This window comes from Branchiostoma lanceolatum, chromosome 5, assembly GCF_035083965.1.
Source record: "Branchiostoma lanceolatum isolate klBraLanc5 chromosome 5, klBraLanc5.hap2, whole genome shotgun sequence".
Lineage (NCBI taxonomy): Eukaryota > Metazoa > Chordata > Leptocardii > Amphioxiformes > Branchiostomatidae > Branchiostoma > Branchiostoma lanceolatum.
The window spans coordinates 25274903-25300609 of record NC_089726.1 but is presented as its reverse complement, the minus strand read 5'-3'; the positions used below and the strand labels follow the sequence as shown (position 1 = coordinate 25300609).

The window sequence follows — 25707 nt, the reverse complement described above, 5'->3', positions numbered from 1 at the left end:
CACGTTCAAAAACCTCAGTTTACTGCGGGTTGTTTCTAAATGGCTTGCTGGTGTACTTTGAAAGGTTTTAAAGCAAGCACTTTTTCCCGCGAGCCGTGGGCACTCGATCGCCGCTTGTTTTCAGGGAGACAAAATTCTTGCACGAACAGTTTCCGTGTTCTTACAAACATTGCGCCCGCTCTGTAAAAACTCTCAACCTAAGTCTCATATCCTAACGTAACATTTATTTTGTCTTAACATTGCCAATCTGGCAAAGCGTGTGTGGTTTATTCAACTCGAGATAGGAACAAGCAACCATCAAATCGTGTACAAGTATCGCACAAAAGTTCCTCTGAACGCGCACAGCATGCATACCAAAGGATTTGAAATGCGGCAGTATCGTTTCGGCCAAAGTGAACAACAATTTAGTCAACAAACACACCACACTTTCAAAAAACTCAGTGTTATTTCTGAAGGTCTAGATATTTTTTTGCTAATTCTGGTATACTTTGAAAGGTTTAAACGCAAGCACTTTTTCCCGCGAGTCGTGTGCACTCGCCGCTTGCAATTGTTTTCAGTTTGCACTCAGGGTCAAAAATCGGCGTTTCATACGTCGGTTTCATACGCGGATAAAATTCATACGCGTATGAAACTGCCGTTGCGTACCAAATCCTGGCGGCGCAGTGGGCGGCTGGCAAAATTTCGTATGCCTCCTCGGTGGGCGGTTTGTTACGTGACCGGCAAAATTTCGTGCGGGCCGGCAACATTTTGTACGTCTGTTAGGTTGGCAGTTTGTTACGTGGCCGGGAACATTTGGTACGTTCGCTCGGCGGACCACGAAAATTTGGTACGTTCGCTCGGCGTACATTTTGTACGTCTGTTCGGTGGGTAGTTTGTTACGCGGCCGGGAACATTTGGTACGTTCGCTCGGCGGACCGCGAAAATTTGGTACGTTCGCTCGGCGTACATTTTGTACGTCTGTTCGGTGGGTACGGTCGGTTCAGCTGTGGGCGACGTATGAAATTTCATACGTGATCATTTACTGGACTTCATTTTGTAAGTCAACTTTTGTAAAATTAATAGACGCATATTAATAGGCGGCTACAATTTTAAGCCCGGGCCGTTACGGACTATGTTACGGTAAACAGACTGCGTGTATTCCTTCCGCTAAGACGATCTTTGGACAGATTTTCATACGCGGACTATTTTGATGTTCTAGTATTAGTTTTGGAAATTCAAAATGTGTTGGGCGTAAATATTTTTCATACGTGGACAGCTGCAGGTACGATGTATAAGTTTTGAAAATTCTCCCGTTTTCGAGGTTGTAGATTTTTCATTGGACACATGCGATGTATAGGTCGTGCATAATGTACCGGCTGTGGCGTTTTTATAGTTGCTTTGGGAGAAAACACATGCACACTTGATTTGTCATACTAGTATGTAGAGATGATGTAGGGAATGAAGAAATGATAGCATTTAGATTTCATTCTTTGTGCTAGGGCCATTGGAACATACAGAATGAAAAATTCACCTGCTAAGTAGCTCTTGCCACTGACGTGCTTTTCAGCACCACGGAGACCAACAGTAATCATCAGCCAGAGGCCCCTCCTTTATTGGGCGTTTCATCCCTCGTACTCTGGTACGCCCTCGGGATGGGGGGGACGACAGGGAGGACGTCTCCACCCTGCCTCACTGCTGCTCCTTTAGACTCTTGCACTTATGATGTCATCTTCTTACCCCAGGCTTTTTCCCTTCTCCTGGTCCATAGCCAAAAGCTAGACTTTTCCACCTCCTCTGCCATTTTCTTCATTACTTTCTTTCCAACGGCTAAGTCCCTGCACAACCTGGCTAGCGAAGTTCCTGCGATCCCTCTGCACCCTACTTCCACCGGGTAAAGCAACGTCCTCCAACCCTTCATTTCACACTGTTCTTTAAGGTTGAGGTATTTGAGTTTCTTCCTTTCGAATGCTGCCTGGATGTTTTCTTCCCATGGCACAGTCAGCTCTACAATGATGACAGCTTTTGCTTCCTCAGACCATAGCACTAGGTCAGGTCTCAGCGTTGTCTCGCAGATGTGCCTGGGGAAACATAAACGAGTGTCCAGGTCTACTGACATCTTCAATTGACCCTTATTCAGAATGCCACCTGTTTGTTTGCTCTTGGTCCCTGGCACCACTTTTTGCCCCTGTTTAACAAACGATATGACCTTCTTCTGGGCCTTGGCTGACTCTTCTACTCTTGTTTTCCTTCTTTCTTCTTCTAACGCTACTGCAAGCACTCTTAGTGCGTTGTTGTGCCTCCACGTGTATCTCCCCTGCTTAAGGGCAGTAGTACATGCTGACAGGATGTGCTTGAGGTTCGCTTTCTCCTTTCCACACAGTTGGCAGCACTCCTCCTTCCCGAACCACCTGCTCAAGTTCTGTGGACAAGGGAGAACATCGTATACTGCTCTTAGCAAGAAACTTAAGCTGCAGCCTTGGACCTCCCACAGATCTTTCCACGATAATCTCCTGTCTATGGCTTCCTCCCAGTTAACCCATGCACCTTGTTGTTTCTGGCTTACTGCTGTCACTCTCCTCTTCTCGTTTTCCATTCTCTTAACTTCTTCCACTACCAGCTGTTTCCTCTCTTTGGGGTTTGCTCGCTCCCAACGCTGGGTTTTTCCACCCCAACCTAGCCCTTGTCTTCCATACTGCACAGCTCCGACAATGTCCTTGTGTCTCAGTCTACTGACGTCCTGTTCTATCACCTCGCCTACTCTCCACTTCCTGCCTGTCTTCTGTTCTTTGTAGGCTGCTCTGACTGAGTTGTCTCTTGACCCCTGAAGCTCCAGTGCAAGTCTCACCTTCTCTAGTTTGAACTCATCTGTAACTGAGACAAACGGGAGGCTGAGCTTGTTGTGTCCTACCTGTGCAACGCTTGAAAGGCATCTTGGCACTCCTAACCACTTACGAACGAAAGCGTTCGTCTTTCTTTCAATCAGCTCGACTGTTGTAAGTGGTATCTCGTGCTAGGGAAGGAATGATGAGAAAGTTCGTACCACCAAATGGAAAGAGAAAGACATACGATGTCAAAGCAAGGAGGTCGAAAATATATTTTTACGCTTTTTGTTCAAGAGGGAAAATAGAAACTATCGACCATTTCTATCCGATCCATGCCTTAGCAGACGGCGTTGTTGCAAGCTTTTCCTCGGTATGTAATTATCAGTTTCGTTGTATACATTTCTTCTAAAGTTTAATTCTTGCTACGCCAAAAATAATTACTCAAGCAACTGGATAAGATTTTGAAACAGTCAGACGTTTCAGACAGTATCCACTGTCTTTCGTCAGTGACTAACGATAGGACTGAGAACACCAGGTTTTATACCAAAACTCTGAATAGATATGTTAATGAGGTAAAGACAATTTAGGATGTCTTGAAGTAGTCTTTAAAAAGAAGATAAATTCAAGACAAAGTTGATGCCAATAGTTCAATTAGCTATTGTTGTTCTAGTACAGTAACTAAATGTTGCTTGTCCGGGGGTGGGGGTGGTGGGCAGTGCATTATCCCAGGTGCCTGAAAGTTGAACGCGTAGACCCCCTTTCCTGTTGAGGGCGGGGTTGTACATCCTCTCATATATTGCTTGGGATAATGCACTGCCCACCACCCCCCACTCCCGGACAAGCAACATTTAGTTACTGTACTAGAACAACAGTAGCTAATTGAACTATTGGCATAAACTTTGTCTTGAATTAATCTTCTTTTTAAAGACTACTTCAAGACATCCTAAATTGTCTTTACCTCATTAACATATCTATTCAGAGTTTTGGTATAAAACCTGGTGTTCTCAGTCCTATCGTTAGTCACTGACGAAAGACAGTGGATACTGTCTGAAACGTCTGACTGTTTCAAAATCTTATCCAGTTGCTTGAGTAATTTTTTTGGCATATCTTATTACCTGGATGTCTAACCTTCATCAACGTTTTAATTCTTGCTATTTCCTAAAACGTCAAACGTATAGATCTATTATTGAAAGATCTTGAAAGGTAAGTCCTGATGTCATTTGTAGATACTGTCATTGTTTACTCTGGGACGCGATGTTTGGTGGCAAATGAAAAAAAAAAAATTCCCCCAGAGTTTTGCTGAAACAATTACACAATCTGCGTACTATCCCCAATTTTCAAGAGTACTAGTAATTTGCTAATTAGACATTAGTTTGTTAATTTGAACTCTATTTGCTGCATTTCTAAGAATTGAAACCGTGGGTCAGTGGTGTTGGGGTTCACATTTTCAAAGCATATTGCAAGTGTTAGGTATTATATTATAAATTAGAAGTATAAAATAGAAATACAACCCACCAGCTCCAACACAACTTTCAACAAATAAGCAATGAAGGGTTAATAAACTCGGTGAAAAAGTTGGACCCAATCTCAACACTGAAATTCACAAGAAATCCAGTTGCTTTACTTGCAAGCGCATTGCTCCCCATGAACTGTGTTCTATCGTGGATACTGCTGTAGTCGACGTCAGATGCAACTTAATCAGTGACTCACCTTTGCCGTTCTTGTTTACCTTACATGATACTGTATCTTGTACTTGTTGAACCGTATGATAAAGCGCCCTTCTCACTGGACCCACGGCACGCTGGCGGCGTCGCAGCGTCCTAAACTGGATTTGTGTTACTCTTCACTTTATAATGGAATCATTCAAAACGTATAAGCATGACCCAAAATACAATAAAAACACAAAGCTTAAAAGGATTCGTTTTTTGTCGATGACATTCGATGAGTGCCGCGGGTCCAGTGAGAGGGGGGCTTTGGTAATAGATTCAAAGTAGCCACTGAGAAGTCAAATATTGCGCTAGGGATTGATGAGTAAGTTCGTAACACAAAGTTGACGTAATGATGTCAAACCAAGGCGGTTAAAAGTCTATTTTAATCTACTTGATCACAGTGGGAAAATTGATACTATCGGCTGCTTCTGTCTGATTCATGCTTTAGTAGACGTCATTGTTGGAAGATATTTTTTATTCGTACAGAATTATCAGTTTCGGTGTATACCTTTTCTTTTAACTTCCTTGGTTAAATCCATGTTGTTTCCTCATCAAATGTCAAACATATATCATTGAAAGGTAAGCCCTGACGTACATTGTGTCAGTAAAACCATAATTACGACCGAACTTGAGTTAGGAGAAGGTAACGCTTTAGATACAAACGCAACGCAGGGCAGAACATACACAACTTCGCCAGAACGTGGAGTGCATAGAGGAGAGATCTCAGCAAGACGGCGTGGGAAACTCTTCTTCTGACAATTGAAATCGACATGCTTACACATGGCAAAAGGTAAGTTACCAGGTGCTAATAATAAATAAATAAAGACCTTTGTTGTATACATAACCTATAGTATGCAACACTGAGTCGAATACAAAACAAAATCAATGAAATCAAATCAAATCCTGTGTCTAAGTAAAAAAAAAAAACGCAGTCAAAATAATCACGAAATTACATAAAAATTGAGCGGCTTTCACAAACCGACGACCACATTTTAGGCATTCTGTTTGTTCGATGTACATAACAAAGGGTAACAATGAATTGATAAAGGAAATGCCTTTATTATCCGTTAGAATAGAATGTATGACACGACGTTTGTACTTAGACAATGCCTTTTTTCACTTGGAGGACGCGACGTTGGCGTCGATGCAAATGGACAGACAGAGATGTGTATTCTAGATCATAGTTTGTTTTGTTACGGAGGGAGGAAACCCTGTACAATGGAATCCGCTTAACTGCACCACTCATTTGTCAGCGTTTTTGGTGCAATTATCCGGCTGGTGCAATTATGCGAAATGCCCAGCTGGACCGCACCACCATGGGCGAGTGGGTGTATTGTTAGTCAGAAACACTAGCACAAAGAAAACAGACGAAATTATTCAGTTATTAATTTGATGTATTGACCCTTTGCTGAAAATAAAGAAATGACTACGAACCTGCTTTGATTTTGCATTCTTTCATTTTTCCATGCGATCTACCGCATTACAACTTACGTAATGTTACAGGGGAGGCATTCTGAAACATCGTCATGCCACTCATGGGATAACAGTTTCTGTGTTACATTACGTAGAGTGCAGTTGTCGATTTACGTAAGTCATGTACCGCCAAGAAACTAGGAATTGAAACTAAAACTTGGTTACTGATTACGTGTGACCCACCCGGGACCTCCCATACGATTCATATCAACGTAACTGTCAATGGAGATCGCCTTCTTTTGTTACTCAAAACAGTTTTAAACATATTGGCGGTATTGCGCCTTTACACCGGCAGGTATCGGCTCATTTGTACCGCGTTTGCCGATTTTAGCGCACTTTTTCAGTTAACTTGTCGAGGGTTTTTGAAAAAAAATGGTGCAGTTATCCGGCATTGGTGCCCATGCGCGGTGCAAATAGATTTTTACAACAGATTAACGACGACCAAAATTTGTTTTTAAGCTGATTGCACCGTGCTAAAACGTCGCTTAAATGAGTGCCACTACGTACGGTTTACGGAGGCTTAATGCGGCTTATGTCTCTAGATTTAAGTAAAGATTACGATGCTTAATAGTATTGTAAAAGTTAAGATTTAAGCTAAGTTTGCTTAAACGGTTGCTTAAATGGTCCCACTAAGCAGGTTTAAGCAAATACCTAAAAATCAGCAGGAAGCCAATCCTCCTATCTGAGAAGGAAGAAAAAAAGGATAGCTCCCAGCTAAACGATTTTTCGTAATATTTGTCGCACCCCTCCCCATTGTACAGCTGGCAGGGAGTCAATTCATCATTTAGAAGGACTGACCTTTGGTAAGAACAAACTAAAAATTCCTGTTTCTAGCTAATTTGAACTCTATGCTATTTACAATCACTGCACGAAATGGCCTCAGATCCCGGTGGATACGCACAAGGATTTTTCTCTATTTTTGTCAGATACTGGCGAATATAGACGGATGCAACGTGACGGATCAGACTAACGGCTGAAATCCACCATTCACGGGCCCCTAGACTTCCAATGGTGAACATATAAGAAAAAGGCTGTTAAAAGTCACCTACCTGAAGTTTAGATCATGGAAAACTCACATTGGCAGCGTAGTCTGACCTCTAAAATGTCAATCTAATGAGTTTCGCCGATTTTCCACCGGCGCAAACTGGTGAAATTCTATCAAAACATGGCGAGATGACCTTTGACCCCCTCTCACAAGACCTTCCAACAAAGAGGCCTCCTACAGCTACTTTTAACAAGCATGTACAAGGCCATTTCCATGCCATTAAAATGGACCCTCTGCGCATGACTGTAATGGTGACCTTTGGCCTAACGCGCACCGTGATCGGGAATATTTCCGGTGGAATCCGAAAATAAGGTACGGGGCCGTACATTGCACGAAATTGCCACAGATACTGACAGATACGTACAGTATGTATTTGCCATGGATACAGACAGATTCAACGTACAGACTTCCTACAATCTCTGACTACATCTGAGTTCACTTCTTCCATGCACTCTAGGTAAGGTACAGGCAAGGCTGATTTCTTCTGTATCCGCATGGTGGACCTAGCTTAGAGTCCATCTTGTGATGCTAGTTCCTATATGATAAAAGCAAATGATGAATAAATATCAATTCACATATTTAAGAAACATGTCATATGAATTTGACATAACTGCGATAGGCTTCGTTTCATCACAGCACCTGACAAACAAATGTACCGATGATGGAATTTAGCCTTACCGAAGGAACCTGAGGTACTCAGCAGCTGCGCATCTGACAGCTGATTGCTTGTGCTGCATTTGTGAAGGAAGTGTCTGTTTATGCTCACTGTACTGGACATTTATATTAAGGGCAACAATGACAAATATTAAAAATATCACATAATCACATTTGTAAAAAGAATGAATGAATCTGGCATCGTTGAATTGAATACGTAAAACTTATATTTATAACTTGAATATGATATTGATCAAACATGCACAACTATAGCTGAATGCAATAATCACTGAAAAAAACTTCTGCTTCCACAAAAGTTCTAGCTCACTATCCACAAACTTTGGGACCTTTGGCTTTGTTTGACAAATATTTATAACATTTTCTTCTCTTCAATTACAGGATATCTTTAATTATGTTTCCCTCAACTGTTTGTTATTTTGTATCTGAAACGTTAACCAGACACAAATGTTTGTTGACCATTGGCAAAAATGAACAAATTGAAAGTTATAAATCTCCTAGATCCTAACGGTGTAGCAGGACAGGTCGGCTGGAGAATGATTATGGTCATGCGAATGAGATGATATGTCAAGCCACAATAGGAGGATAACTGACGATAAAACTAGTTATAAACAGGAATTTTCCAATTTGTACTTACCAAAGGGCAGTCCCTCTAAATAATGAATCGACTCCCTACCGGCTTTACAGGGGGGCGACGAATATTGCATGCACAAAGAAGACAACGTCGCAATTCCGTGCGTCTGAGTTTACAACGAATTCCTTCGACTCTTAAGCCCCTCAAAAATCACTGGTCGACCATGGTAGACTCTGGCGATGCCATGTTAAGCACAGAGAGTGATGAAACGCCGTTCTTGTCTGTGCTGTTCACCGAAAAAACGTTTCTCTCGCCCACCTCACGTCATGACACGCAGTGTCTTGTGGGATATCGGACGGGGAACCCGGTTCCGTATCCGCCAGGATCCGAGACAGCTCCTGGCTTGCAAATAATCTGAACCATTAACTTATTGACAAATACATTAAATAATAAAAGTCTGAGTAAATATTGTATTTGTACCAGAAACGTATCAAGGATCCAGACGTATATGGCGCCGGAATTGTCGGATTTGAGGTGCATCGCTTCCGAACGGAAACGTTTCGTATCTGCTATGATGCGCGATTCCGGATCTGCTGGATTCGTCAGGATCTGAGATCATGCCGTGCCGTGTGCGTTTATTCGTCAGGATCTGAAGCAACTACCGACATACAAACAATCCGAACATTCCAAATATTAAAAAAAAAAAGACCAAAAAAAAACCAAAAAAAAAACAAAAAAAAACGCGTGATCCGTGCAAATATCTCTGGGTATCCGAGGGGCATCACGGATCCAGAGGATTACGGCGACGACGTTGGTCGGATATCTGGGCACCTCGGTATCTGATCAGTGAACTGGGATTTGTCCGGATTCGCTCGGAAACGCCATTAGGCCCGATTCCGGATCCGTCGGATTCGCCAGGAAACCAGGACATTTCGTGCAGTGTCCACCTAGCAAAATGCAGCAGATCATCAGTTAGGAGGTCTACTCAATGTGAAGGGGTCATCTATTTTGTAATCCTAAAGAATGGTTTCAGGTAGGACCATAGCCTCTCAATTCCCTCACCACTGTAAGTCCATTAACCCTATCCAGACTGGGCTTTTTTGGTATATCTGGGACTGGGGGGGGGGGGCTGATTCGGCCCCCCCTCAAAATTTCCGAACGGTATGATGTATCATCACCAAATTTGTAGGGAGTGATATTCACGTCAAGTTTTATAATTCCTGTAATTTTGGTGACGTTATGACGTTATATGACGTAATTATGACGTCATCGATGTGATTTTATTGGCTAAATAGGGAATTCCCGTAATATCTAAAGGAATTAAAGAAAACGGTTTGTATTATTCATTTTAAGGTATGCAAAGACATACAACGTCAATGGTAGGTACGTTGACGTCAAAATGACGTCTTAAAATGGCGTCATGTGTTGTTAGCGATCCCTTGGGATCCGCCGTCTTGGATCGGCCATTTTGAAATTTTTAAAAATCCTTTTTTTCCACTTATGACCCCAAAGGACGCTGAAAATAGACTAAAAACGTTTATCTAAATGTTTCTGATAAAGAAAATGTCAGGTATCGACGATTTTAAGGGCGAAAAAGCCTGATGATACATGAAATAGTGATATAGTCCGCCATCTTGGATTTTGTCTGATTACGTCATCAAATTAGCATAAATTATGAATATCAAATCAGGAAAGTTACATCTAATTACATGTTATGTTATACATAAAGGCAAACTAGTGTACTCGTGCAAGAAAACCCGAGAAATATCATTGTTTTCAAAATATTAATGATTTTTGCATAAAATGCCAGTCAGAAACCCGTTGCCATGGCAACATGAAAAAATGATAAACTTAAGCCATTATAATAAAATTGTTGCCAACAAAATTTTAGGAAAAGTCACCAAGTTTGGTTGTCCTAGCATACATCGTTCGGCAGTAATACGATGTCAAAGTTGGCGCGGGCACTTTTAGCCCCCCCCCCCCAGTCTCGATAGGGTTAACCCTTCTTTCCGTCTGACGCTGACCAAATTGTGAAGTAAGGTAAGAACAGAATGAATGACGAATACGGCGCCGGAATCGGTCGGTACAGCAGTGCAGCTCGGTATCCAGCTCGGTATCCAAGCAGGGAACTTGGATTTGTCCGGATTCGCCCGAAACGCAATGATGCCCGATTCCTGATGCGTCGAATCCGCGATTATCCGAGGCCATTCCGTGCGGTGTATGTATTCAAACCAATGAAGATTCTAAAGGGGTGGTGGGTCTTGGTTAGGTTATCCTTAAAAATAACACCTTTTATAGAGAGATATGAACTTAGATATTCCTGTAGTAATTAAACAGTTGTATATAAAAAGATGTAAGCGTTGATCAAGTATAGCTACCTTGAAGTAATCCGTTAACTTCCTGGCTTAGTATGTATGTAAGTAAGTTGTCTGGGTCACTGCTGAATAGTTCTTTACCAGGAGGCAACAATAACATAAACTTTGTCACCTACAATTCTACATGTAAATATGCTATTTTAGAATCTGTCTGAAACTACAACACAATATTCTTCTTTTCTTTCATATTAACCTCATTTCACCAGAAAACAAGGATCATAGTAAAACACTGAAATGTTTCCAGTTATTCTGAAAAGATACCAGTAAAGGGAATGTTGTCCGTGTTTTGGGGTCAGGCATGTCTACAGGGCAGCTTTGTAGGGTCCAGTTGTCAATTATACTGGCCTCTCGCCATGCCCGATTTTCCACTGCTTCTAGGATCACCTCCCCCAGGGGCAGGGCAGTGAAGCCGAAACTTGCGCTCGGGATGGGCGCATATAGTGGGTTTAGGTAGCGGCAGTAGTGTGTTAAATGGATATTCTATTCAATTATAGTTGTTTGATCAATATCATATTTAAGTTATAAATGTCATACTCAAGTTATATGTATGCAATGAAATGATGCCAAGATTCATTTTTGACAAATGTAATTATGTGATATGTTAATTTTTTGTCATTGTTCTACTTTATGTATATATCCAGTACAACATTGGCAGATTCCTTCTTAAGAAATGCAGCATATACTATGAGGAGCTTTGCTGGCAACGAAGCAATCAGCTGTCAGAAGTTCTAGCGGTGAGTACCTATGGCTCATTCGGTAAGACTGCAGTCCTGCATACTCATTACCATCATCAGCACACTTAATTGTTAACTGAGGCAGGCCATCCTTACGAATATCCGTTGACTCTTGTTATTGTTGCCTGCTATGACAAATCAAGGCACAACCTGGGTCATATGAATTTATGTTTATTGATACTTTAGTTTTATCATGTAAGAACTGGCTTATTACAAACTGGACTACAACATGACACCATACTCTTACCAAGAGTACATGGCAACAGTGAACTCAGATGTAGATCAGAGAATGACGGGGGTAATGATTATACACATGCAGCACCACATTATATATTACCTAAATCTTAAATGTGGCTTGCCATGGGTGTCAGAGTTTTTCAGACAGTATAGTTATTACAAGTTTGCGTTTTGACATGTTATGAGCCCGTTGTTGTGGTCTTGTCGGATACTTAGGGACGACATCCACATCAACAATGATTGATTTATCTGTATAATCCTGGAATGGTGGTTTTGCATGTGGTTTTGATGTTTTCATTTTGACATGTTATGAGCGTGTTGCTGTGGACGTGTCGGGTACATACGGACGGCAGCCACAGCCACAACAACAATGAATGATTAGTCTGTTTAATGGTGGGCTGGTGGGATATTTTTTTATTTATCTAAGATAGTCGATTTTGGAATCGTAGATAATTCAGATTTTTCAAATAAGATTTGTTTATGGTTAAATGTAACAGCTGTTTTTGGTACAGATATGGTGTTAGATTCCTTCATTTCATTTGGAGGTTCAATGTAAAGCCGTTTGTCGATGTTTCTGATAACCTTTTCCTTCTTACAATGAAGAATAACCGATCTATAAAGACGGTTTCTTTTAGATGCCGATTTGAAGACGAATACATCAAGGATAACGAGATGACGTAGATACAATGATTCCCGTACACTGAGAACGGCAGACTGTTAACGTTAAAACGCAGAGTATGACTTTATTGTGCTTCGGTCCTAAGTGAAGTTCTCTATTGCTTTACTGGACCGAAATTTCTTGTCTTATAAGTCTCTTGTCTCATCTCCCTGTTGCAGTTCACGACAACAAATGAATAACCGTCAAATGATACTAGTAGCGGCACAATAGTTACAGACTAATTTTACAGTAACCGTTCCAAGTTTGGTATGGAGTTGTACTGTAACACCTCTTGGACGTATGTGAGAGAGTGTAATGCTTGTATACACATTTTTTCACCATTCGTACATTCAGTTTGATTTTAACTGTCGTCGGCTAGACTAATTACCTAACTTATATATTCTTTTATATATATGCAAAATCAGCCACTGCAAATTGCACAGTAAAATACAAAAAAAGAGTAGACAATACGTATTCGTTTGAATCAAATAACGTAGACAGCATGTGTACACCAGTCCGTGAATTCTCTTAATCGTGTCAGGTTTTCTCTGGTTGTAATAGCGCAATCATTTGGCTGCACACGGCTCCTGGTCTGGCCTTTCCCCTCCATGGCCTTCCTTTTTCAGGGGACGCTGTTATGGGTGTTGCGGGTAGTGCTGCTCTCGGTCTCGACGTTGCAAGACACATGTCCTTTCCGGTTCCCTCGCTTGGATACAGCTCTTCTCACTGGCTTCTAGTGGAATGTCTTCGGCGACTTCCTCTTCTGAGGTAGTAGTCTGTGTGGGGTATGGCCAGATAGTTCCTCCCTGGATAACGGGTGCCATGGACACATTGTAGTCATTGGTCTTACCGGAAAAGGTCGTCTGTGCAGGGATCGGGAAACAACGTGCACAAATATCAACCTTAATGCTCTAACCCATTCAAAAATGTCAAAACTATTCCAAAAAATTATGATTGGCTTTTCTTACTCAAAGCAGTTGGTGGCGGTGGGTTATCAATGTAATTGCTGTAGTCCTACAAGGAACAAATTTAAAATGTATGTAACACTGATGAGCTGTTTGACACATTCCTTAGTGTTTAATCTGACGTGTTGTACTTTAACGTGTTGTCCTGTAAGGTGGGTGAATTGCGTGTAGGGCTAAAGATCTGCATGCAATTACAGGTATAATTGGAGTTGTGCAGGTAGGTTTAACTGCATCTAACATTTTTTTTTAATTCAGTGATGAAGAATGTTGAAATTGTAACGGTGTGTCTGTCTGGATTGTGAAGCAATTTCAACCCTCGTTTTTATATGAGTGACGAATCATATGGACTGCGCTACCCCGCCAGACTAGGTTTCAGTCCGACAGCTCTGCGGCACTCACGCCCTACCGAGAGCAGATGACGGCATTTTCTAGAAGATAGAGCAAATAGACACTGGCATTTCAAAGGACTACAAGAACAATCGTAATTCGTACAACCGAAGCCTAGCATGAGCCCTTGGTTACATGAATAAAATGTCAACTTTGTAAACACTGATCATCGATATTTCAGTTGGATTGTGGTGCTATCGCGATATCAATAAAAACGTGAGTAATCGGGGAGTTGGGAAGGGGAGTAGCCTGGAAGCTGCTTTCCATGACAAAAGAAATATGGAAGGCGTAAACGGGTGTGTCCAGCCGGGCCGCGCATGCGCATTAGATGAGCCCCATAGGGAAGATAATAAGTTGATAATTGCCGCTAAATCATGCATATTCCATCCATACACAAAGTAATACACGTTGAATTTCCTGCTGTGTAATGTCATTTCAAGGGTATGTGTCCGGGAAATTCATGCCCTTTACGCGTACTGTCAACAGAAGTGGGCCATTTCCGCAAGTTTCTAGGAAACGTACAGGACCGGACGCGCCATGTACACACGACGGTAATCCCCATATTTTTTAGGATTTGTAAAATTTCCAGGTTTGTGTAGGGAAATCCGGCTTTTCAAGCAGTGTGAGTAAGGCAGGCCAGTGTTGTCATTGCCTCATATTCTTAGTTAGGTACAACACAGCTGACTTGCAACTATAACTACTACTGATCCCTTTTCTACATTTCAAACGTGTGATGAAGTAACTTCAATACCTGGTAAACTGTCTTGGCCAGCGAGCCCTCCTCCGATGTGAACACCACGGCATTCAAAAGCAGATTGAGGTCTGCGAGTTAACGTTAGCTGAATTTATTGTGTGGTTTTATAGTCCATGCTTCCTCTTGAAATTAAATGCTTATCAACTTCTTCTACGATTTTACGAAATATGAATAATCGAATCAAAGTTTAATTTCACAAAATGGAAGTTGGCGTCATTTATCGCAAAACATTTTGCTACACAAATATTAGTTAACCACATTTTTGGCAGTAATTTTAGATGATAATTGTCATTTCTTTCTTTAACAGGCATATGTTTTACCCCACAGTTCGGCTGGTGCAGTGCTTATGGTGAAGTATGGTTTAAGAAAAGTAGCAATGAAATTGAAACAAATGATCAATTGCAGCGTTATACAAGGGTGATTAAAAAACAAACGCAATTTCTATCATAGCAGGTTCATTATGGTATGAAATAAGTTGAAATTCGGCACAAGTGTAAAGGAACATCTCTTCTTGAGACTGACAGAGGTCATTGTATTTTTCACATTTTTACCAGGGACTCAGTGAAATTCAAGTTAACCACACCCTTGAAAGCCTGTCGGAGGCAAACAGCAGTAAAAGGGAGGTTCAATTAGAAGTAGAATATGACCCACTTACGATTATGGTAAGAGACTGAGGCCGCACATGTATCAAAATGCATATCTCTATAAGCCACATGCTCTGAACTCTAATCGTTTTTTTTTTTCGTTCCTAGGGTGGAGTGAGATATGACTTAAATCCAGGACGGGCATCAGGGTCCTGAATGTGCGTTATGTCGATACATCCTTTGTGTGGACTGCTTTTCTCATAAAGTCAGAGAAATGAAAGTAAGCAAACTTTTTAATCGTTAAACATGTAACATCTGTGTACGTGTCAAGTTTCATATCTATTAGATATTGGAAAAGTAGTCTACAAGGCTTTTATAAACACATCACGTATTCGGCTATGAATTCAACTGGCTCTGATATCACTATATTCTAGCAGCTGTAAAAGAGGAACTGTATAAAGTTCAGAATTCAGTTATGGCTTGTAAGTTGAAGAGACATGTATCATCATACAGGCATAATTTAAGTTTCTTACCGTAATTGTAAATGGGTCATGTCTGCCTTATCCTTCCCTCCGACAGGCTTCCAAGGGTTTGGTTAACTTGAAGTCCATTCAGTCCTTGGCCAAAATTTAAAAAAAAAAATACTGTGACCTACGTCAGTCTCTAGGATAGAGATGTTCCTTTGCATTTGTGCCAAACTTCAACTCGTTTCGTACAAAAATGAACCTGCTATGATAGAAATTGCGTTTGTTTTTGAATCACCCTCGTATCCACCCAATAGACCTTTGCGAATTATGGCGTCCATTTTTAATTCCCCAGGGTCAGCTCGGGGTAATGCATCAAAGTGAGGCCAAGGGTTAGTGTGAACATATAATTAGCTTTTATCGGAATAAAGGTATGCCATCTTTGATGATACATTTTGCCCCCCTACGTTCAAATGCTGTGGTATATGTGCATGTCATGTGAAGAAATTTTTTTCGGACATTTGGACTTTTTTTTCGCTAAATTTTCATCTATTTTTTGTGGGCGAATTCAGAGCATTTAGTGTCAGTGCTTATATTCCCCGTTTGAACTTAACATTGACTGTACCGTGTGAAATCCCACAAAATATTAATTTTGAGAAGAAATCAAAATTTGGGTTGTTGTCAACTTTTCAGTTTATTCGTAATTCTATTATCTCTGCCTGTAGGGGCAGCAGTGCGGTCTTTAATTTACTCCACTCGAGCCCGATCTTTCCTTATAACTTTGCCCCCTGAAATTAACCCACATACATACCGTTAAATATCTATTTACAGACCGTAATTTGATATTTCAGCGGGTTTTAATCTAAATACTAATATTTACCTGATATTTATACATTCTCACTTTGTACATATGTTATATTTGTGGGTAATGTTACATATCACATTTACCGGAAATTTACATACCCATGGTAAGTTTGGTAAATCCCAGATTTCGGGCATTGGTACCCGACTTTCCCTGTGATAAAACTTACAAACTTTAGCACAACAGATATTAGCAAAAGCTACGAAAAATCATGTCCAAATGTCCACAACTATATTTCCACTCGACTGGCACATATACCACAGTATTTTACCCTATATGGGCATAATATACTACAAACGATTGCATACCTACATTGCAATCAGGGCTTATAATAATCTCAGACCAACATGAACCTAACTTTTGTGCTTGACCCCGAGCTGACTACGGGAAATTCAAAATGGCCACCGTAATCGGGAATAGGTCTATTGTTACTGCAATTAAGCTAAAATTAAAACATTCCTCTTTTCTTTGTCAGCCTAAGAGTAATTGGAGAATATCGTCTTCAAATGAATAGCCAAACATGTCAAAGTCCGGTCTAAACTTATTCCGTATTTTTAGTATATCCCTAATTGGAATTTGACGATAGAAATTCAAAAGCCTTTCCTTTCCGGCACGCCTACTAATGTTGGGGAAAACGTTGTTTCTTCCAATGACTCCAGCGTTTCTAAAAAAGGTGTTCAAGTCATTTGCCAGAGTCTCCGTGTGAGCAATAAAGTCATAGTGAACCTAGAGAGAAAAGAAAAAGATAATTATAGTTACCATTAAAATATAGGAGACTCGTTTAAAGTGTTCTGCGAATGATAAAGTCAAAGATACTCGTCCTGTCTCTACTTATTTACAACTTGGGAAAAATGTTCGGTTTAATAGTATTTATGTCTTTGCATGGTTATCCAGCTAATGAATCGACTATGTATTTTCTTCAATATTTATGTTAGCAGAAGCATTGCAAGACATGTAGCCTATGGTTAGGTTGGAAGGCAAATTTTGTATGAAAGTGATGCCTACACTATCTTTTAAAAAGCATAACATTCTTCCAGAATATGTGAGAGAAGTAATTACTTACTTGACAAGGTGCACAGAAGTCAAAGATCAGTGCCCAATGTTCATTTTTCCATTTTGTTGTGTTCTCTGTTACAGCTCTAATAAATGAGGCAAATGGAACAACTTCTCGTGTTACATTCCTAGCTCGAACAACATGGTAGTCCTTTCTGCATGCAGTCTGAAAAATATTCATAAAATTCATATTTCAATTTGAATTATTTTCATTAGTGACACATCATGATTAGATGTATATTACAAGTAAGAATACTGAATGATGTAACACTGCCAATTTTGTTAGCAACACTGACAATTCTGTAAGCTTGAGTAAATTAAACATTCTTTAATAGTAGATTAAAAAAATCATTAAATTCTATGCTTCAGCTGATTATATTTGGTGAACAGGAAGTATTCGATAGTATTAGATACCAATGTGTAAGTAAATCGTCATTAATTAAATGACTGGGAAGCTTTAACTTGTGTTCGTTAAGTCTTTCGGACCGGGTTTTTTCAGTCATCTTGGGAGGAGGAGAGAGCTCATAAACTACTTTTTGCATCACAAACCAATTCCAGAGAATAACTTGCACGTAAAATTAAATTAATTGAATAGCTTTAGTGTCATGTGGTTTTATTGGCTGGAACTGTAAAAAAAAAAGAATTCTCCATAAATCTGTAAAGTATGCTAGAACATTCTATAAAAAAAGATGTTAAATGATAAAATAGTAAAATCAAGACCTATGTTACCAACAACAATGGTGTCATATACTTCATGCTGTGATTAGGGATCCGCCATCTTGGATCCGCCACCACCAATTTTCAATAACCTTATTTTATCAAATAACCAAATAACCACATCATCATCATCATCATCATCATCATCATCATCATCATCATCATCATCATCATCATCATCATCATCATCATCATCATCATCAAAGTTAACCCTATCTAGCCAGGTTGGGGTGATAAAATTTCCGTTACCGACCCTCACGTCGTACATTCATCTACCAAAGTTAATTAATGTTGTCAGAATTTAGTTGTTGATATTTTAAAACCAAAAGATAAGTAGTAGTAGTACATGCACAGGCCAGAACTGGCCCCTTGCTAAGGGTTATACCGCCCTTTTTACGGGGTGACATACCATTTCGTTGGCTGTCATACAAAACGGGGATGCGCCAGTTCTCCCGTCCGGGTGAATGGTGTAAATCACCATGTATGGCTGATATGAAACGAAGGTTCACCAGGCCTCCATCCGGGTGATTCTTAGTGAATAACCAACTCCAGACAGAAGTATTTTGACCATCGCACACCGGAGCATGCCCCTACTAATTGTAAAGATTCTACTAATTATGGTTAATAAGGAGGTTGCAATGTTTCTTTTTGCTAAACCACACTCTTTTTCCGAAATCATTAACATAATATGTAATCAAGTGTACAATTTACGATTAATTATTTTCAATTTAAGGTAATTTGATTACGCCATTGGTAAAAATCCTAGATGGCGGACCATATCAAATGCAAAGCTATTGTCACTCAAATTCTGATAGGGCCTTGTTTTTATTACACACAAAACATTCACGTAAACTTTTTTTTTCTGCGTTCATTTTGGTTTTAATGTTAAACAAAACTAAATTTTCAGAAAAAAAAGAAGATTGCGAATTTTACCAAATATGCATGAATGACATATGTTGCCATGGTAACACGAAAAGCATGAATTTAGATATCTCTATATATAGATAGTACTACAGCACCAGAATACAATGGACTACTACTACTACTAGTACTAGAATCGTTGCTAAGTAAATGTAACTAAACGACATAGAGTTGTGTGTCTCTATCCGTTCAGGCATATGAAAAGAAGGAAAGAAACATGCTTCGTCGGCGTTGAATGCTTCTACACAAGGGAAAATAGCGTAACCTTCCAAAACTTGTCTTTGGACTTCGATGAACTTATTACCTCATGAAATGTCATGGAGATTATATTTTCAGTAGCTTTTTTGTGTCAGTGTTTCTCTCTGTCTGTTCGTGAACAAGATAACTCAAGAACGGCCAGATTGATTGGTTTTATATCTAGTGTGATGGTAAGGTTTAGGAAAGATGGAAATGATTAAATTGTGGCCCCCCTAGAGGTTTCCCTAGGTACTGTAATGGAACTTCCGCTTTTGATAACTCATGCTCTGAACATGCTATGGTCAAAATTGTTGGGTGGTATATAGCTTTCATGCTCGGGAAGAAGTCATATGAGTATGTTATCCCTAGCAATCAGTTCAGGAAAAGTAATGACGTTTTTGGCAATATTTCTGAAGAGGATATTCCAAGAAGGGAATAGCGGATTTTCGTGATCTTTGGTATGTAAGGCTTATTCAAATATGTAGAAAACGAAATACACACAAAGTAGGTCATTCTTTGCACTTGTCTCAAAAATGGAATTTTTGACTTTCTTTCAGCTGACGAAAATACCAAATTGAAATTTTCTTTTGGCTCAATTTATGATGTGGACTTTATTGTTCACTATCAATTGAATATTTTCAAAGCCTGAGTATTTGTTTCATTGGTACGTGGCAGTCCCTGGAAGTAGGTCGTTCTTAACACTTGTTTCGGAATTGGGATATTCGGCTGTCTTCCAGCTGTTGAAAATACTAAAGCAAGTTTTTTTCCGACTCAATTGTTTATCAGATGTTGACCTTATTGTTGTCTATAAAATGAAATGTTTTAAAGCCTGGGTTATTGTTTTATTACCGTGTGGCTGTATCTGAAAGTAGGTCAATCATTGCCTTTTTGCCCGAATTGGGATTTTCGGCTGTCTTTGAGGTCATTAAGATGTACCCACATGTATGCGATTTGTTTTCTTTTTATCAGATATTAATTTATCACGGTGCTGTCCATCAAACGAATTGCGTTAAAGGCTAAGGTCTTGTTATATTGTAGTGCGATCGTTACTGCCATTCGTAGTTTTCATATACCTGAACGTTTTTTTTCCAGCTGTGAAACAAATCATTAACATCATTCATTCATTTAGTTTATAGTTTGATGATAAACTTTGTTTCTTCTTTTATTATTTGTACGATGAGAATTCCTGTACTTGGCTAATGTATAATACTAGTTGTATTGATTTAGATTTTGTATAGTATTAGGTGTGTAAATTTGAGTTAGACTTTGTTAACTGAAACATATGTACGCCTAAAGTACACAATTCAGCGTCCTCAGCGCAGCATGTATTTTAGACATGAAAATAAATGTACGAATCAATAAACATACTATATATATAAATGGTAATCAAACATTACAGACCGCCGACGCAAATCTGCCTTTGTGGCTAAGGTAAATAGATACCTCCACTTCTGGCAGTGTTAAGGAAAAGAAGATTAGTAAGTTTTTCAATTAATGATCACAAACGCCGAACCAATCACTGGCTTGTCCCAGAGGTTGTATGCAGGGGTGACGGTGGCTGGCATGGCTGGCCTTGGGGATTGACCCTCTGATCAAAAGTCTCACTTTGGTTTTTTCATCAGCTGAAAGGCAGCCAAAAATCTTATTGTTGTCTATCAAATGAAAGGTTTCAAAGCATGGGTTCTTGTTTTATCGATGTGCCGCAGTCCCTGAAAGTAGGACATCCTTTGCACTTGTTTAAAAAAATGGGATTTCCGACTTCTTTTTGAGCTAAAGAAAATGCCAAGGTGAAAATTTCTTTTGGCTCAATTTTTTGTCAAATCCAAATTTGAGGACAAGTGTAAGAATAACCTACTTTCAGGGACAAGTTCACGGCAAGGAAAAAAACATCTAAACCTTTGCTAGCATGCATTTTATAGACAACAATAAGGTCTACTTTTGATAGGAAAACGAACTACAGAAACATCTTAGTCTGTCAGACATTGTATTTCAAAGTTGGGAAAAATCCCATCTTTAATGAAATAACGAAAAGTGACCTACTTCTGGTAGCAACCACAGACTATTGAAACAAGAACCCAAACTTTGCGAGCATTCATTTAGTAGCTTTTTTATGTATTTATCCGTCTTTTAAATTACAGGCGAAAATATTTCACACTTTGAGGCTTATAGCATCTCAAAGTTCGGCAAAAATTACAGTTTTTTTAGCCTTAAAATATCATATGGTTTTGAGGATGCCCAAGTGCCTAAATCTATCTGTACATCAATTTCACACAATTTTTTTCAAAAGTTTAGGCATTGTTCTTAAAGGATCCTATTGAGTTTTGCTCTACATTAAAGCATTTGGCAGTGAGCGTTCTCTTAACTTTGCCAATTTCTATGTTGTCGCCATACGGACCTCATATGAGATGTGGCGCCTGTAGGTGGCAGCCGCGGTTTTGAGCCTCTCCCCTACAGAGCGTCCCCCGGTGTCTACAACCGGTATAAGTGCAATATTTCTACCTCACTGTGCAATTTAGATGTCTTGTGAATGTCTGAGCCGTGTATAGACTGACAGTCCACTCTGGGAAGTGATCATTTCGTGGAGAAATCAACGCTGACTTCGAGCGGTGTGTTATCCAGTGTGCGTCATGGCTACGTGTACTGTGCGATCGTTGTCCGTATGGTCGCGGGCACCGCTGTTGTACTCCACAGAGTTCCGGAGGGGTCTAAAAAAAAGAGCAGCCCTGCCGACCGGCCAGGATCTCAAGGGTCACCTGCTTCACCTTGGACTTTGGAAACTCAGGAGCAGGCCAAGGGGACAAAGGGCAGGCAAAAACTTGCAACGTAAGATCCCTACAGTTGTTTGGAATAGGCCGGTAATGCAAGTGGAAGCTGATGCATTAACATGCAAATCTCAGTGGGCAGAACAATACAAGCCGACATTCTCAACATGTAGGCCGACAACACCTGTGACCTCTGAAACGTGATCTCGTCAAGCCGCTAATCAAGCCCAAAGGTATGCCGAGTTTGCTATTGACCAACGCCCGATCCCTGGTCAATAAACGTCCCTCCTCATTATTCAAAGTCGTTTACCTCAATACAAGAAGAGTCAAAGCGGTAAATCCTCAGAGAAACAAGTTGGTACAACTTCAGAACTTGATTCACTTAAACAGTCCTGATGTTCTGGCCATAACGGAGACTTGGCTTAACGACGATATTCGTGACCAAGAGGTCATCCCACCCGGCTTTGTAACTTACCGTAAAGACCGTCACCACGTTCACGCAGGCAAGAGTGGTGGCGGCGTTCTTCTGGCTGTCCGTTCATCTATGTGCAGCTTGAGAAGCCCAAGGATGAAATTCTCGTCTGCGAAATTCAGCCTCCCGGTCTGGGTAAGCTGGCCACCGTGCTCTGCTACAGACCGCCTTCGGGGGACCTGTCTGCATTTACCGTCAACCAGTCCTAGAGAAAGTTCAGCATGAGTACCGAATGTGCTGTGTACTTGGGGACTTCAATCTCCCTCGGGTCGACTGGTCCAGCTGCGTCGTTGTGCAAAGTGGCAAGGAATCAGACTTTTGTGAAGTAATCAATGATCATTTCCTTCTTCAGAACAACAAGATTCCATCAAACTCTAACAGCAATATTTTGGACTTAGTCTTCACTAACATTCCCGATAGAGTGTCGGAGATCAAGGAGCTTCCAACCGAATTCGACACGGATCACACGATCTTGGAATTCGGCAATCACTGCAAACTGAACCCTAAGCACGGGATTTCTCGGAAGGTCTACCACTATCGTCGCGCCGACTGGGAGGGCCTTGGGTCGCACATGGTCTCAAGTCGCTTAGCTGAGGCCGTCGATCAGTGCCAGGACATTGACTCGCCCTGGGAATCCTTGTCGTCTACGATCCAGTCAGCAGTCGACCAGTTCGTGCCCTGTCGCAGACTCAAGGACTCTACTACACCACCATGGATAGACGGCGAGGTCCGTGACATCCAAAATCGCAAGCGGACGGCGTGGCACAAGGCAAGCGGACGGACTCTCAATCACACTGGACAAAATATCGAATGCTCCGTAACAAACTGAAAGCCGTTCTGTCTCTCAAGTATGCGAGTTATTTGGACAGTTTAGCATCTTCCCTACATGAGGCTCCGAAGCGCTTCTGGACCTTTGTTCGTGCGAAGTCTTAATCCCGAACTTTACCACCTGTTGTGCATCTTGAGGACTCTGCTCAAGTCCCTTAAGGCCAGTCCCAACCAAGTAACTGGGATATATGAGTCATACGCTGTTGTCGGGAAAATCTCAGATATCTTGAGACTGACGCGGCAGAATTGCTTGAAATTTGGAGGGCACTTAGACAAGAAACCATTCATTTTAGAAATGTATAACATGTGTGGCAAATCTACATAATATTTCTATAATCTATTGAGAAATATAATGTTAGATTTTACAAAGAATGGCTCGCGCACCACCTTTGCCGAAGGCTGGGAATGTTGAATTTTTTAGAGGACATAGCGACAGTCACATAGTGTATGAATAAGTTTCCAGAAAATAAGAATATGGTCAAAATAATATGAAAATGTAAAAAATCGCTCATTTCGACCATATTTTGGGGGGTTACTATAACATTATCAACAAATAGTTTAATTTGCAATATAAAGATGCGTTTTCTGAGCAATTATTCATATAAACCAACTCCTTACGCATTGTTTGCACCCAATATCAGCTTTGTAGCTCTTGGCTAAAGGTGGGGCCCAAAGCTTTAAAGTTTTGAAACATATATTCCTTAAGTTTTCCGTCTCTTGCCAATCCATCAAAGTCAATCAACTTGACAGCTGAATATCTGTCAAAAGATTACTTGTATTTAGCACCCTCTCTCGAAGTCATTATGTGCAATTATCTTTAATTATGCATAGAGTGCAGACAGAAACGTCCTGGGGCGAGCAGAATAGGCCTGATTTTGTAAAATAAATACTCAGTGTTTTTTGTTGAAAAATGATAGTGTTGGTTAAAGATTGTTGGGTAAAGCAACCTCCTTGGGTAAAGTGAAGAATGTGAAGGATTTTCCGGACAAGATAAAGTAATAGTCTGTCTCATGGTATATTGAAATAATTAATTACATAGTAAATTGACTATCAAATACCACATTACGGTAAATGACATTGTTTGGGAACACTTTGTTTTCTTATAATTTATCTGTCTGGGTCCACACACTATAACAGTTGTGAGGCAGTGCTCCTAGACAGACGTTATACATATCCACAAGTCCCGTTTTATGTAAAAGAGAGCGAATGATACTCTACTTGTCTCTTCCCCGCGAGACCCGCGAGACAAAGGGTGGATGTGTATTGAGTGTCTGGCATAAACGTACACCTACAGTTACAATCAGTAGTATCATCTTTTGTTATGTTATGCAGTTTGGAGATGCCATCATGGTAGCTTTGGGGATTTAAAAAAAATGAATTTGTTTAATTTTTCAAACAATAACATACAAGCAAATAAGCACTATGACTTTTCTGTACACACTAACATGGTCACAACAAGAACCCACAAGAGAGAATTTCTGGGCAGCTTTGTCTTGATTTGTCCTTCAAATCAAGCAAACGAAGAATAAAAATTGTCTTGAAATAACAAAACAAAACATGGCTTGCCAGTTAGTTTGGTTTTGATACCGGCTTTATACATGTTCGGGTTGTTGCGCTCTATAGGGACAAGAGTTAACACAGTAGGCCAAGAAGACACTTTGTGATTTGAACCTATCTTCCTGTATTAATTCGACAAAAGTCTGATTTGAATTTAGGGTTGCAGCTGTGATATTGCCACAATACAAATGTTCAACAAATGTTCAAGGTCAACCGTTGGTTTGCCATCAATAGTTGACTCCTTTTCAACAAAGGAACCCCAACAGATTTCAAATCATGTATATAGAATGTGTATAGTTCGACACTTTTTATAGTATTACCTAGACATATTACCTGGAAAACATACTAGAAAAATTTACCATCATTGTCAAATGCAACAACATTTGTTTGTTTTTGAATTGAGTGGTTTGGGTCACGTGTCAACATTTGCACTTTTGTGGCTAAACAAGGCTGGCACAACTGTTGGACAGATGGCAGACAATACATGTGTATTGTCTTATGCATGCTGTCTGACAAATTCATCAGACACCAATTGTTACACTGCTTGAGCTTTATAAATGAATAAGGAAGAATACTCCTGTTCTTCACACATTTTACAACATCATGTTTCTATCTATAAACTTTATGACGTGAAATAATCTTGGTATGATAGCAACAACCAGACTTTAACCATTCGTTTACATCAGACACGAGCCATAAAACCAGGAACAAATTTGTTCACCTGAATAAAAGATATCCTAAATGTTCACACGTACTGTCTGGTGGTTAGCAAGAGGCCATTGTCTACAAGACATGTTGACAAAACCAGAGCTGAAACCAAGGAGGTTGCTGAAACTTAGCAATTGGCTGTTTTCAAGCTTGATCAA

At 40.2% G+C, this 25707-nt stretch overlaps 2 protein-coding genes and 1 long non-coding RNA gene across 8 annotated transcripts in view; all 3 read right to left on the bottom strand.

Annotated features, from left to right (window-relative positions):
* Positions 1–1696: 1696 nt before the first annotated feature.
* On the bottom strand, positions 1697–2909 carry LOC136435993 (uncharacterized). The gene is made up of 2 exons (XM_066429704.1): positions 2888–2909; positions 1697–2844 (listed from the first exon to the last, which is right to left on the bottom strand). The coding sequence occupies exons 1-2, from the start codon at positions 2907–2909 to the stop codon at positions 1697–1699; spliced, it is 1170 nt and encodes a 389-aa protein (XP_066285801.1).
* An 8629-nt stretch (positions 2910–11538) lies between these two features.
* On the bottom strand, positions 11539–15495 carry LOC136435835 (uncharacterized). The gene is made up of 2 exons (XR_010755964.1): positions 14382–15495; positions 11539–13141 (listed from the first exon to the last, which is right to left on the bottom strand). It is a non-coding gene; the product is annotated as an uncharacterized lncRNA (long non-coding RNA).
* A 487-nt stretch (positions 15496–15982) lies between these two features.
* LOC136435833 (carbohydrate sulfotransferase 10-like) overlaps positions 15983–25707 on the bottom strand; it is a 51973-nt gene continuing 42248 nt past the window's right edge. For all 6 annotated transcript variants that reach the window (XR_010755958.1, XR_010755961.1, XR_010755962.1 and 3 more), the window contains 2 exons: positions 17358–17513; positions 15983–17020 (listed from right to left, as the gene is read on the bottom strand). Coding sequence is in view for 1 of the 6 variants with exons in the window: in XM_066429545.1 (XP_066285642.1) it covers positions 16766–17020; positions 17358–17513 (411 nt within the window). In the remaining 5 variants the exon portion in view is untranslated. The remainder of the gene's footprint in view (positions 17021–17357; positions 17514–25707) is intronic.

Bases quoted from the DNA above. Each gene is read 5' to 3' on its own strand.
- LOC136435993 (XM_066429704.1), bottom strand. From the start codon at position 2,909: ATGCCTTTCAAGCGTTGCACAG. The intron at 2,845-2,887 runs GTAGGACACAAC...TCTCAGTTACAG, and splicing joins GCCTTTCAAGCGTTGCACAG to ATGAGTTCAAACTAGAGAAG.